General features: G+C 34.8%; 1 protein-coding gene across 1 annotated transcript; it reads left to right on the forward strand.

Moving 5' to 3' along the window:
* The first annotated feature begins 13,319 nt into the window (after positions 1–13,319).
* On the forward strand, positions 13,320–14,895 carry LOC120068841 (zinc finger, C3HC4 type family protein). The gene is made up of 3 exons (XM_039020475.2): positions 13,320–13,504; positions 13,626–13,742; positions 14,592–14,895. The coding sequence occupies exons 1-3, from the start codon at positions 13,484–13,486 to the stop codon at positions 14,706–14,708; spliced, it is 255 nt and encodes an 84-aa protein (XP_038876403.1). The 5' UTR covers positions 13,320–13,483; the 3' UTR covers positions 14,709–14,895.
* The last annotated feature ends 836 nt before the right edge of the window (positions 14,896–15,731 follow it).

Below are 15,731 nucleotides of genomic sequence, written 5' to 3' on the forward strand. Positions count from 1 at the left end.
CAACGAAATATAGCTGCAATCTTCTCCAATTCAGGTCGTGGACCACCACTAGAGCTTCCCTATTATTCTCTAGGAGCCTTAGATTGCGTTGTAGGGTTCAAAACAAGCTTAAACTTAAGAAAATTGGAGGAGAGGTTTTCTGATTTTTCAGCTTGTTGAAGAACAACTTCTTCAACCTTCAAAACTTCAACAATTCAACAATTGCATCAGCTTTTCCACTCAATCAAGAGTGGTTTTATTACATGACTCTCATGCAAACTGATCACTTGAAGTGATTCCACTACTCATTGAATTTGGTGGTGAAATTAGTGTAAGAAGGTGACTAACCTTCTTGCTTGAAAGTGGGAAAATCTCACATTGGGATTTTTCTAATTTTTTAAATTCTTTTTTTTTTTTAATTTTGAAATTGATTTTCAAGATCAAAACTTTTTTCAATTTTAATTCTTAAATTAAAATTGAAATTTTATTAATTTTAATAAAATTGAAATTTTATTATTTTTAAAAAAATTAATTCAATAATCAATTTTCTAATAAAATTAATAATTAATAATTAATTAAATAATTTAATTAATTCTATTAATTTAATATTAAATATTAAATTAATTTGTCACCAATTCCATTATCATGAATCCCTATTCATGAAATTAATATTTAAATCATATTTATATATTAATCAATTCTCCAATTACAATTATATCACATATAATTACTAATTTCCTTAATCCGAATTTGAATATTTCAAAACAACTTATCACATTATTTTAAGGCTAATCCGTTTGTGAGCTAGTAGCGGGACCTAATGCACATACAGATCATGGGCTCCAACGATTCGAGATTAATTGGCTAAACTATTTACACCGGATTAACCCCCATTCGTTAACTACCGGGTCACTCCACTAAAGCTCAATAGTTGCACTCCCCTCATTGTAAATATACTGTGTCCACTCGATATAACCATGATTAGTAAGTTAACCCTTCACAGGTTATTTGTAATAATGGTTGAGTCAAAAGGTTGTTTTACCCCCGAGATTATCTCTTGTTCCTTATGTCCCATTGATCCTCTAATGAACAATTTGTTTGTGATCCAATCAACAAACAGAATCCCTCTTGGGCCAATGAGAGGTTGTGGCCCTTTGTTCAAGACTTGGAACCAGCACTTAAGGGAACAACCTCTCTACTATCCTTGAAAGCAGGTAGGAGTGAATTTCATCTTGCACCCTATATCCCCAACTATCTACCCAGTCTTACCCCTAAAATGGGAGGCTTATTGAGCCGGCGCTGTTGAGCCAACCTTCACCTATGATAATCTAAGGATAATCCTGAATAAAACAAGAGTTCATAATTAGCTCAGGATTAAGATTAAGTGTAAACCTCGAACTCTAAGTTTCCTAGATAAGTATGTTTAGCAAAAGGAATGTTATATTACATATTTATTAAGTAGCAATTCATGTTTATTTATAGGAATTAAGAATGAAGGGAAGGAAAATATAGTAAATGAGGGGTGACGTGGTGGTTAACCCTTGAATTCGGGAGGCGACGGGAAGATTTTGGAAGAGGAACTTCAAAAGCTTGGTTTCGGCAATTGACAAGAGAAAATTTAGTGAAAGTAGTGCCATCTGAAAGCTGGGAGAATCTAGTTTGCAAGTTGTCTTGTCGGAGAAAGATTTCAGGAAGAAAAGAACAAGAAGTGAAGAAAGTATAGAGGAGGTAGAATCTCGAGTTAATCAGGGCCCGAGGTTAATATTGGAAGTTCTAGGCCAAACTATAAGGAATTCTCAGCTAAAATTTTAAGGTAAGAGATTAACTCAATTCTAAACAAGTTTGTAGAGGGAAGTTTCTTGAAAAGAGCTCTAGATTTTGAGTTATGAATTTTTGAATTTATAACAGAGGATCTATGCATAAGCAGACAGCTGCTTGGGAAGAACAAGCACACAGCTCACCGTGGAAAGCTATAATGAGATAAGAAGAATGAGGATCTCGCTTATGAGGGAAATCTCGCTAATTTTGTGCTGAAGATCTCGCTCTAGAAGGAAATCTCACTAGAAATTGGGCTGAATATCACTGGTAAGGTGAGTATCGCTAGGATGAAAGTTTGCTAGGAAAAGCTTGATCTCGCTCATAAGGATCTCGCTCATGAGGGGGATCTCGCTAGTAAAGTTGTCTTTGTTGATGAAAGTTCCTTTAGTAAAATGAACTATTTGAGGTATTTTGCTAAGAGTTCTAAGTAGGTTAACTGGGAATTATGTCCTTTCAGGCCAAGAAGAACTAGGAGAGACGTATAAACCTTTAAGAGCCCTGACAAGTGGTGAGTGACTAAGTGAACTTAATGTTTCCAATACTTATGTATATAAGATCAAGTAAGTTACAGTGACGTTAGTGATGAATTTATACTCCCTCAAGCAACAAATGGTAGAAGAATAACTTAATGCATGTTTCCCAGCTTGTATATGTTTAACATAGGCCAAGGTATGTTGTGAAATTATTACAAAAGTTAAGTTTCTAATGTTGAATATGCTTCCTAGAGGAAGGCTATGATAGAATGAGTTCTGGTGTAAACGACATGCAATGAAACTTAAATTGATGCTACGAAATAACCCGATACTGAAGTACATGGAGAAGATATCTGGGTAATAGTACCTAAGGTATGGATGGTACTTAGAAAACTCCATGAGAGGCCGAAGTATGGGTCAGGGAGGCCGAAGTATGGGTCTCCTGGTCGGTAATAGACGTTGAGAGTTGGAGCATTTTAGGCTCGTTCTTAACTAAGGAATAATGATGTTAATGATGTCTAAGAATGGTTTAAAGCTATATTTAGAGAAAGTTGCTTGAGATACTCATCATTATGTTTACATATTTATAGTGATGTAAATGCATGACGTAATATAATTCTATAGTCACTCACTGGGCTATTAGCTCACAGATTTCCTGTGTTTCCCATTTTCATGTAGCGGTCAGATTCCTCAAGGTTAATTCTGCTGCTGCTTGCCACTGAAAGGCCCGACTTGTTCAGAAGAACTTAGGTTGATGGCTTGTTTATGTACACATGTTTTGAGAGGGATTAGGGTTTTTTTAGGAATGTTTGGGCCATCTGCGAATATTTTTACTTAGATGTTATATCATGGCTATATGCATGTGTATATATAATATTTTGTAGAACCTTAAGGGGGCATACCATATGCATACATTATTAATATTTAACGGGTTGGCATTTAGATTAGAAGGCTAAGGTGGTGGATGTTGGCAACAGGGCTAGTAACTACTACAGTCATATCCTCTTTCAGATTAAGAGGGTAATCTGGGAGGGGGTGTGACATGTTGAGTACAAAATTATGCATGAACTTGGAAATAGGTGAGTATTAGTGTTGTTTAGTACAGAATTATTAATTTGAGTCATTTTTTTAATATATTTCTTATAATATTTGATTTTTTAAAAAAATTAAGTTTGACGTTCAAAGTTTATTATTACAAAAAGTTTAGTATTAGCATTTGTTTAGTACAATATACTTGTCACTTGAGTTGTTTTTTTTGTTCATTTTATGTTTGTACTTTTTTAATACAAAAACTTTAGTATTTATTGTTTTTTTTAATAATATTTGATTCTTTTAGTATTAGTTTTTTAATACAAAAGAATTAATATTTTTGTTTATTAGTAATACAAAATTACAAGGTGATTATATGTATATTGTTTGTATTTATGTTTGATAATTAGTAAAATAATTAGCAATGTATATTTTGTCTTTTTTTTCTAGAAAATGATGGACAAATGTTTGAGATTTATGTTGTTTACAAATGGTAATGTGATCAATGGTGATGATGAAGTTGATTATGACCAACCATCATGCAAGATTTTAGCATAAATGTGAACAGTAGACTTGTTTTTGAACAATTCACTGAAATGATAGGGATGTCATTTGGTGTAGATATAAGAGCAAACCAATTAGATGCCGCTCCCTAATTTATGTATTTATATGTTAATGTGAGTAGGGTAGGATTGGATTTAAACTTGAATGTACAATCCTTTAGTCAATTTGAAGACCGGACTCAATGTATTGAGCCTAATCTATAACCAGTTGCACCATTTTGTGATTATGAAGATATGGTGGCTAACAATCAATACAGGGATTTTAAAATATAAATAGACGATGAATTTGAGGAGTTGGACTTTGATGGTCATGAACATGATTTACCTTCAGATACATTCATTGATTTAGATATTAATTTAATAGATAGCATTCGAAAACACGTGGTCAAGTGTTGACAATACCCTTGTATAAGGGGATGATTTTTCAAGACAAATAAATGCTACAATACGTGGTCAAGTGTTTTGTTATTAAATGTCACGCACCATACGAGGTAGTGGAATCGACACCGACGATTTAGGTAATTCAATGTCAAAAGTGGGAAGAATGTTGCAAATGGAGACTTAGTGCAACGAAGAAAAAATTGCATGACTTATTTGAGATCATTAAGTATATTGAGCAACATACATATTTTTACTCAGAACTTAGTTAAATTCATGTGCAATTAGATTCTTCGATGATTGCACTAGAATTTTGTGATGCCATGAGAGGAAAGCTGTCCATCAAAATGGCACAATTATAGTCCGACATAAAAACAAAATTAGGATATCATGTTCCTTACCATAGGGTGTGGGAGGGCAAAAAAAAGGCATCGGCTAAAATGTTCAATGACTGGGATGAGTCATATAAATTTTTGCTCAAGTGGTTGTATATGGTTAAATAGACTAATTCCGAAACGCGTGTAGAGTGGAGAGTAAAGGAAACACCTACTGAAGAACATGACATCCTTACTTCTATACTTTGAGCATTTTTATTTTTGTATAGAAGCCTTTAGTAGATTTCGGTCGGTTATTCAAATAGTTAGTATCCACTTGTATGGAAAATATCGAGGAAAGCTACTAATTACTACATTAGTTGATTCAAATGTGCATCTTCTTCCTCTTGCATTTGCCGTTGTAGATGAAGAGTCTGCGGATTCATGGGCATGGTTTTTGAAGCATTTAAGAGAAATTGTTACACACAAAGAATTGTGTTTAATTTTGAATCAACGTGTTGGTATTATCAGCAGTGAACAATCTAGAAAATGAGTGGATTGGATCAAAATGTTGTCGATACTGCTTAAGACATATTATCAACAACTTTAATAAAAAAAATACAAATTCAATACATTAAAGAATTATGTTTATCATGCTGGATGTCAATTCCAAATTCGTAAGTTTAATAAAGCCATTGAGGACATAAAAAAAATAAATCGAAGTTGTATGATTTTTTTTTTTTTACAATATTAGTATTGAGCAATGGACTCAGGCACATGATGGAGGGATTCAAGTATGGGTGGATGGCGAAAAATCTTTTAGAGTGCATCAATGGAGTTTTCAAAGGAGCTCGAATGTTGTTGATAAATGCTCTCACTCGAATAACGTTTTACAAATGCATAAACTATTTTGAAAAAAGAAGAGAAGAAATAAGAGCCACTTTGGAGCGTCAAGATAAATACACTTGATAAAAAAAATTAGTAATCAACAATTTGTTTCGAATATATTTGTAATAATAAGTAAATATTCAGGTACACACATGAAAAGTTTTTGAAATGGGCTGCAAGATCCAATAAACATGAAGTACAATCATATGATTGATATGAAGGTGTGTTTCATGTGAAAATCGGACGCCACTACCTCAATGCTAAAGGAGGAAGTGTATAAATACTGAGACTAAATGGGTCCGAGTGGTACTATTCATATAATAAGTGGCAAGTATTTGGCATCCCATGCTCGCATTTTATTGTGGTTTTTTCATGATTTAACATGAACTACGAAGATTTCATTGAAGACTGCTATAAACAGTTAACATACGTTGCATACTACTCTTCTTAGTTTCAACCTGTACGACACGAAGATTACTAGATCATACATCTTAATATGTCTGTCTTACATGTTGATCCATCATTATTGAGGAAACCTGATAGACCAAAGAGTTCACAGTACCATAATGAGATGGAATGGATAGAACCAAGTGCTCAAGTACGGTGTGGATTTTATAATCAGTTAGGTCACAATCGGAGGAAGTATCCTTCGTTATAAAGACATGCACCAGACTGTTATAGATTTTTTTTATTAATATTTTTATCCTATAATTAATATTTTTGTTCTGTAATTAAATTTTTTTGTGTAATTAATATTTCTATTCTAATATGTTATTTAAGTTTTAATTTATTTGTATGTTTTACTCGAGAAATAAATATTTTTTTTCTTTTAGATTATGACTTTAAACCCAGGACCGATTGATCTTGATGTTTTGTACGATCAATCTATTCATCAATCATTAGTTATATGGGAAAATCGTACTACAGGTGAGATATACTGTAGACATTAAGAGGTGGTTGTTCACCGCACTATCCCACTCCACCACAAAATACTACCACTATTTCATACATCGGGATTTTAGGGAGTGGCAAGATTTAGATTCATTCAGTTAGACTAGCATCTCATCACTACAATGTTTAAGAGATGGAGGCCAAAGGCGCATACGTTTCATGTGTCTATTGGAGAGTGCACTATCACCTTACAGGACATAGAAGTATTATTTGTGTTACCTACTGACGATGAGCCTATTACGGAGTAGTATATGATGATTGGCTAAATATTTGTTAAATGCTACTTAGTGTGATCCCATCTGCTAAGTAAATTAGAGGATCGAGATTAAGTTTAACATGGTTAAGGACAAAATTTCTAGAGTTTGATGATGATGTAGACAAGGAAGTTGTCATTGTTGGGGTTGATGCCCTAAAATCTCGTGTCCTGTAGTTTGTAAACAGTTTGAACTGACGCTTATGTTGTATAATATATGATATTTTACTTCACTTCTTGATTTTGCTCAGTTGAATGTTTTATTTGCTTTACCACAAATCAATAAACTAAAATCTATGGTTGTCTTTATGTAACTTAAGCATGTATGTGGTGACATACAAGTGGATTATGTCTTAAGAGATAACCAAAAGGTCTGTAGTATATGGATATAGGAGGGAAACCTTATCCTAGTAACGCTACGAATGCGGCCCGCTTTGTGGAATAGTTACAAGTGTTGTGACTTGTCATAGATGGTCTGATTCTGATCATTCGTGTTTGAGACATGCGAATGGGGGTGTCCTATACAAAGATTTTGTATAAGACCTGACCACGGAGTGTTAACGTCTCGTTATATAACACCGTTCATGACAGAGACTTCACTTCACTAGGATGACCATAGGTAACATGACCTCAATTTTGAGTGAGTTGGGAACTCCTGCCATTGAGGGCAGTTCTTTGATTTACATGGGTGCGAGTAGCCAGGTCGTCGAATCAAACCTACCACTTTGGGGATTCATCTGATTTGGGAGCTGGGAACTCAACTACATAAGATGGAATTCACTCCTTCCCCGAAGCAGGGGCAAGTAGATAGATAGCTCCTTTAAGGGTTGATTTCAGGGCTTAAACGATGTGATGCCACACACCTTCTCTTGGTCTGAGAGGTGTTCACACATAGTTGGACTATGTTGTATTGTTCATTAGAGGGATCAGTGGTACTTAAGGAGTGAGATGTAACTATAGGGGCAAAATGGTAAATTGACCTAGCTATACTAACGAGCATCTGTGAAGGGTTATCGTACTCATGATTGGTTATATCTGATGGACAAAGAAATATATCTATGGTAAGAAGAGTTCAGCTGTCGGTCTTTAGTGGAATGCCTGGCAGTTAACGGATTGTGGATCTTGTGGCTAAAGAGTTTAGTCAGCTATTCACGTACCGTTAGAGCTTCGAGCCATAGGTCCATAAGGTCCTCTTGGTAGCTTGGATACAAGTTGAGAATAAGTTTTTGGGTTAGTTTGAAATGTTCAAATTGACAAGAGGGGGTTCGACTATATATGATATAATTGAACTGGTTAATTATATATGATATGATTGACTAAATGTATGAGATATATTATTTTGAAGGAAATTGGATATAAATATGATTTATATCAAGTAGAGGAGAAAACACTATAGTTGATATTTGATATTAAACTATAGGTTAAGAATATAATATGATTATATTAATTAATTAAACGATTATAAGATAATTGGCCGAGTTTTTCTCCGAATTCGTGTGAAAGTGGGAAGTGCAATTCAGTTCTTGTAACTGAAGAATAAAATGAAAATAATTTTCATTTTGCAAAAAATCCGAAAAATCACTCACGGTGTGAAAGTATATGATCGCTTAGTGTTGAGAGCCTATAAGATAGTGTCTGCCTTCCTAAACGATCGAACACCCACGTACTAAAGGATCGCCTATGATTATCTAAATGATCGCTTATGTTTACTAGACAATCGCTTAGCGCACCGAGCGAAACTAAACGATCGCTTACCATTTGATAGACAATCGCTAGTGTTTACTACACGATTGTGTACATCCACATAAATGATAAGCACCTAACTATACGATAGTCATCCCTTTCTCCCACTTGCTTGTTCGTATTACACAATCGCTTTTCTTCCTCCCCTCTACCAATTCCATCAAAGTCCACCATTTGGATTCTCACTCTGAGAATAACGAAGGCTTCGAGTGGTGGTGTCATCCTGACAGAAATTTGGTAATGCAATTATGTGATGCATGTCTTAGGTTATGCGTTGTTCTCATGCATCATGGTCATGCGTTGGAATGGAATGTATGCATTAATCTCTTATGCAATGACCATGCATTCCTGTCACAAGTTTTCTTGCGCTCTCGCCAAGTATAAGGAGATCGCAAGTTTCTCGGGTGATCCGAGGTCGAACTCAGGGACTTGTAGCTAAATGTTATGCAGTAGTGTGTTTGCGGTGAAGAATAAAAGAATTTGAGGTTGAAAGGCTACACACTACTCCTACTCCTAACTAACAAATTAAGCAGTGGAAGTATGATTGAGAGGTAGAGATGCGGCAACTGTTAACACGTAGTAAAATACATGGAAAAATAGATGAAAAGGCGAGGATTTCTTCACTGCAACACTAAGCTTGACTGCAAGGGTAACCCCAGCTAACACAAACTAAGCGATCATGCTATACACACTTGACGTAGACACATGCGATGTATATGTGATAGTGTCGAGAAGCCTATTTCTAAGCCTCTATATTCCCGCTCACATGCTCTCGCACATAAGCAAGATGACCGCATACCACCATATCCTACTTAAAAGGTGAATACGCTGTGTAGTAGCAAACAGAGCTTATTCTTAAGTTTCCCATTCTTGCTTATGCGATCCAATCCGCTCTCCCAAGACTTAGATTTGGTTTTTAGACTACTCTCCCAAGTATGCCTAAATGATGAATGATGCGCTCATAAGACAAGGTAATCACATAAACCTGGCTGACGTAAGATCATTCCTATCTTTAGTGAATACTTGCTTATATTGCTTAATGTGATCAACTACTTACCCTCCTGGGCAGTTGGTTGCTGCTGATTCTACTCATAAACAAGCATTTCATCCGCTTGTAGACAAGCGTTGCTACAGCTTCATACTAAGCAAATAAAGTTTTCTCACAACACTCGCGCAACGCACACCTCCCGGTGGTTTACTACATGCTTCATATTCCTATGTGGCATGATTAAGTGTGTGATACTCTAACAGTCTTACTTAGTGATGCAATGAAAGTAAAGGATACTAAGTAAATGAAGATGAAGATGGAATCGAAGGAAATATAGAAATGCATTGATCACAAAATGTATTAATCTCTTAAGTGTAATAAAATACAAGGATAGAAGAGATATGGAGGGGCGGATGGAAGCAATGTCTTACTTCCATCAGATGTGTGTCAAGGCTATCGATGGTGCCATGGATGGGTAGTGGAGTAGACTCTCTCGAGCTCTAACTCCGGTGAAGGTTTCAGTCGTCACTCGGAATGATTGAAGGGATGAAGAACTCTCAAGGCTATCTTCTCACGCTTTGGTCTGGATCACAAGGATCCATCCGAAGGTAGAACCTTGGATAATTTGAAGTTCTGCTCAACGACTTCTATTTATAGAGCTTGATCGCCGACAACATTTATGGACCTGCTCTGAATCTGACACTTGTGGCGCGATGGTCCTTTTCTGAATCTCTGCTGCTAACGGCGTGGTAGGTGAAATGTTAACTCACCTTTTGATACTCCCGAGGTATGCGTTTTCTCATGAATTTCTAATATAATCGCCGCGTATTCTACTTAACAGCCCTCATAATTCTAAATAAAAGGTCTATAATGACATGCATTTCTATCCGTCATCAGTCCCGGATTGCTTCTTGTTCTTGTGCTGCTGATCTTGTAGACGACTGTGGTGCTATTAGGCGACTACTTGCTGGACGAGTAAGAACGAGAGGAGTTCATTCGCGTTGGACCGAGTTCTTGTGAAGATAGTCTTCAACTGGAAGTCTCTCGGTCTTTTGTTATTTATTGTTGAAGCATGCTAGTAATTAGTCTTTACAATGCATATCTGTATGTATGTGTGTGTGGTAATTTTGTCATAATAAAATTGGAAAGACCTGCTCCGCTCATAGGTACTCTTATTTAAAAGTTCCTTCAGTCATAACATATACGTGAGCATACATACTATAGATGATGGGTGGAAGTCTGTTTTCTAAAAAATCAAGCCATTTCATGCACTTGATGTTCTTGCCATTGTTGGCCAATCTCCATGACGTAGGACAGTATTCTTGGGTTGGAGCATGTTTGGCATAACTATATAGACAGTTATACAAAGCAACAAAACTTGATGTTTGTTAAATCATTGGGCCTCTGATACTTATGCAATTATGGGCTTGGGAATGATTTCCAACAATAGCTCTATAGCTCTGACATGTCAATGATCATCAATTAGCTGGACGAGCCTACGGTTCTCAATATGTTAATTTAATTTAATTTAATTTAACAAATATTTTTATATGATTGATATAGTTAATTTAAAATCTAAAAGGTTTAATTTAATAATATAGGTGGAGAGATCAATTTTATGTAATTAGGTCAGCTACACATGTAGTGAGTCAGTATAGATACATGTTTGATCATCTTCAACCTAATCAGATACATGAATTCTGAACCCAATTGAATTCTATACATAATTTTTATGTATTTGTCTTTAATATTTTTAATATATTTTGTTATGTTTCAGATTATTTGGGAGCCTTACAAAGTTATCATAGACACTTTGCCCAATTTTTGTACAAATGGTCAAGACATATGGTGAACGATAAGTCCTTTAATATGTTTTCACATTGATGAGTGACATCTTCCTGACAGGTGATCAGACAATTTGGTCCAATAGGATGTCCCAACAAAGTGCAATATTGAACCCCTACTACATGATATTGACCTGAGAACTACATATTGGTCTAAAAAAGTTGCACATTTGGTAGTGCAATGGCATTATCGTAGAAGGTTTATTGCAATGGGGATATCAATTGGGCAATTCGATAGGGATGCAACTCAAGGTTACATCAATTGGTGTAATCATATTACAAGACGCTACATTACTCATTCGGGAACAACTGTGGGTTATCTGGTACATAATTAAATATTGTCTAATTATTTTTTATTTATTTTAAATATCGTCTAATTGTTTTATAATTCATAGAGAGCAAGCTTTGTGATGTTACAAATGATCCAAACAAGGTATTTGTTATATGCAATAATAATGAGAGTTACATAGAGGAGATACATTATATGTACGATATACCTATTGTACTTCCACCAGTTCCTAGGCGTAGGGGACATGCTCGAGTAGAAGAAGACGAGTTTGATGAGGTTGACCATATTGTGGATGAACTACCTCTTATGAGGCAGATGTAGAGGCAGACTGGTTATACTAACCCGATGATGATGATGCTAGCATTTGGTTCAGGATATTGTGATTTAATGGCTGGTCCATCTTCTTCATACATGCATGGATATGGGTGTGACTATAGAGAGCATAACGACTATTTATACTGTTAAGTGCCTGCAGAAGAACCAGAACAACCTAGAGTTCAAAGTCGACAACAACAACCAGTTCGACATCGACGACATCCGCCTTATGTGGACACATTGATTTTATTCTTATTATTTTTAACTGAATGAAAAAAAAAATCAAATTATTGTATTGATAAGGACATTTTATTTACATTGTGTTATTTTTTGATTATGAACAATAGTTATAATATGTAAAAAAAATTGAAAATTTGTTATTTACTATAATGTCTCTTAAAGTTAGAACTGTTAAAGATAAAAAAAGATTAAATTTTTCTTATTACTAAGAAATAGAATGGTAAAATTTTATAAAGTATATTTTTCCTATTAAAAAAAGGAAAGGAAAGGTAAGAGTATAAAATTTTAAAAAATATATTTTTTTCAATTAAAAAAAGGAAAGAAAGATTAAATTATTAAAAAAGGAGGGTTGATCGAGTGTTCAACACTTGACCATTGAATAAAATATTAAAAAAACTTAAAATGTGTTGGTCGAGCGTTCAACACTCGACCATTGCATAAAATATTAAAAAAAAAAAATATGTTCAACACTCGATCATTTAAAAAAAACAAAATTTTCCAACCACATCACCAAAACTATCATATTTTCATAATTATTTTCAAAACTACAATATTTTGATAAATATTTTCAAAAGTTACAATATCTTCTCAAGTTTTTCACTGTCAGATAGTAAATAAACAAAAAATAAAAGAAAAGAAAAAGCTTGGGGAATTATATTATATGACAAAATCAATCAATTTATTTACAAATATAGCAATTAAAAATAATGCAAATATTGCAATTTGATTTCCAATATTACCATTCCAAAGAACACTAGCCCACCAATGTCAAATTCAAAATTCTCGGACAAGTTGACGACCGGTGACAATTTTGTTATTAATTTCTACCTCTCCGACGATTCATCTTACTTATTTTTATTGATCAAATTCCTTAAGAGATCAGGGTGGTTTTGATTTTCATGAGCATTTTCTTGGTTCTTTTGTTGTGTGCATGAAAAAGGAGTTGAAGAAAAATAAGGTATAGACTATTATCACCGTCTATCTATGATATTGAAGAATAAATAGAATGGGGAGAAGAAGATGGAGAAGAAGAAGAATGGACGAGGAGAAGAAGAATGAAGAAGAAGGTCACGTGTGCATTTCTTCTCATTCAGGTGCACATATATTTTGATCGGGTTTAGGGTTTAGGATTTAGAGATTTTTTTTAGTGAGATTGGCTTTTGAAAGAGTTGGGGTTGTTTTGGACTTTTTATTTATTTATTTATTTTTTCTTTTTTAAAAAGCAAAAACAAAATAAAAAGGCTTACTAGTCCCACGTGGATGGCAGCAAAAGTTGGGTGTTGGGTGCAGCCCGCAAACACCGAACTTTTTCTCTTTTCTTCAGCCCTATCGTGGCCGCCTCGCTCGATAATCTGTCCCCAAAACTCCCTCTTTATTTCTCTCTCCGACGGAAATCAAGCCGTGAAGCTTATGTCACCATGATTTCCATTCTCGCTCAGGTAACAAACCGTCAATGCTCGAATGAATTTTCAGAGCTGATTCGATTCTCTTGCTGTTCTTTGATACGATTTGATCTCACTTTCTTTTCCTTTTTGGTGGATATCTCGAATTTAATTGCAGGAGCGACTGCTTGGTGCTGCATTGGGGAGCGTGTTCGCCGGGGTGGTTGTTTTTGAGCAGCGGAAAAGCTTACACCGGTCCATTTCCGAAAACTATCCACCAACCACCCAATCTCCGGTAAGCGTAAATTCCCCTTTCTGTAACCCTAATGATCATCCTTTCATTTTTTTGTGTTTAACCATTGTTTCGGGACAATTAAGATGGTCCTGTATTGAAAGGTATATGAAAATTTAGATCTTTGAACATTTGGATGCTTGGGTTTTAGGGAGAAGAGAATGAAAGGAATGAAATCATCAAATTTTTCATAATGCCATTTTTGTTAAATTGGTGTTATATATGCCATTCGTGCTAAATTTTTATTTCTTTTCTATATAAAACTGAGAAATACATATTTTGAATATTTTAAAATCAAATATTAACCAAAATTAAATCTATTTCGAGCATAGTTCATCCTAGAAAAATATAAAGATCTGTATAAAACTATGCTCTTTACTTCGTTAGTGAGGATGCAGTTGTAAAACACCATTTTAGGACCATGGGTATCAAGAAAATTCGTTATTTGCTGTCACTTTGGATGCCTTGATATGAAGCATTTTTATTGCAGAAATCCGAGTGTATACTCCTTGGACATTTGTAATAACTGGGTTCTCAACGATCTTTGAGAAAATGTTAATTTAGAGGCAGAAGTGTCACAGTATTAATGAATTCAATATCCAATCTTTGTCCACAGGACTAGAATAAGATATATGGTACCCCTGAATTTTGCCCATTTGAGAATGGTGAGTGATGTGGAGAGTCAGAGTTTTTGTTATTTTGAAGGAATATTGAGATTATATTTAATCTAATCTTTATTCTTGTCCCGCAAGATGTCTTGCCAGGCAATGTAGAATTCTTTAATGCAATGCCTATCATCTTTGAATTTATCAATCCATTTATCTAATAGCATCCTCTTTAAAACTACTTTAGGTGAGAAAACCTGTACTAGCAAAGAAATCTGGCCCGGAGTTTTCGCACCTATGGAATAGAGCTATAGACCAGACATTTGGACCCGTGATTCAGGCTTTCAGTTCACGGGGATGGTGATATGTTGAGAATGGTTTCTTTCATCAATGTATTTAACATCAATTCATGAAACATGTAAGGAAACAGAATTTTAAATTTTCTAGTTTTAACATTTTGGATTATCAAAGTATTGATGTTATGACCGTGGGTCAAACTCATGAGCATAAAGGCCTTTAAAGCAATAAAAGCTTTCTTTTTCTTTCTATAATCTGTACTTCCCTTTTCCCATATATTTCAATGAGAAGTCACGTGTTTAAATTGTTAACATAGTATTATGGGGAATGAGTAGTGGAATATTTGGTTAGTAGCTCCTCATATGAGCACGGATGAGAATGCAATCAGTTATACAATGCTAATGCTCATTAACTGATGGCTGGCTAATTACTGTTGTATAATAATCATAGAAAAGATATGATTAACTAGCACCTCGGTTTGTTGCTATGAAACACAAGTGCAAAAAAGTATCTATCCCTTCTTCAGTTTCTTGACTAACAGAAATCGAATTTCTGAAAGTTCTGCTATTGGAGATTTTGTATTTGTTGCTAATATTTTTTGGTTAGAATTTGGATTTTAGCCTGTACTATCTTTTACTAGCCAATAGAAGGTAATTGTTTTGACGTAAATCTTGTTCAGCTAGTTGTCTGACTAATTGGCTAGGCTATTGGAGATCACGACATACATTATGTATATGAAGGCTATCTATGCTAATGAAACAGCATACATTCTTTGGAAAGGCTTCTGATTAGGTTGATGAGTATATTAGCAAGAAGTTGGAAGGCTCATTTCAAGATAGGCTTTGGAAAGGCTCATGCCTTACAATAAGACAATAAATTTGATTGGGCTTTTTGAATTTGGTCATGCTTCTAGTTTCAATATTATATGGGGGTGCTGTATTAGGGGGCTGCTTTGATTCTGCTAACCATTTTATCTTGATAAGTGGCAGGTTGAGACTTGAGAGGCAAAGTTTTAGCTTCTAGGATTTAAGGCGATGCATCCACTTTCCCCCTTCATCCTTAATCTTTCTATTTATGTTTGTAGAAAGAA

This window comes from Benincasa hispida, chromosome 8 (genome assembly GCF_027475165.1).
Source record: "Benincasa hispida cultivar pf3 chromosome 8, pf3_genome.v1.1, whole genome shotgun sequence".
Lineage (NCBI taxonomy): Eukaryota > Viridiplantae > Streptophyta > Magnoliopsida > Cucurbitales > Cucurbitaceae > Benincasa > Benincasa hispida.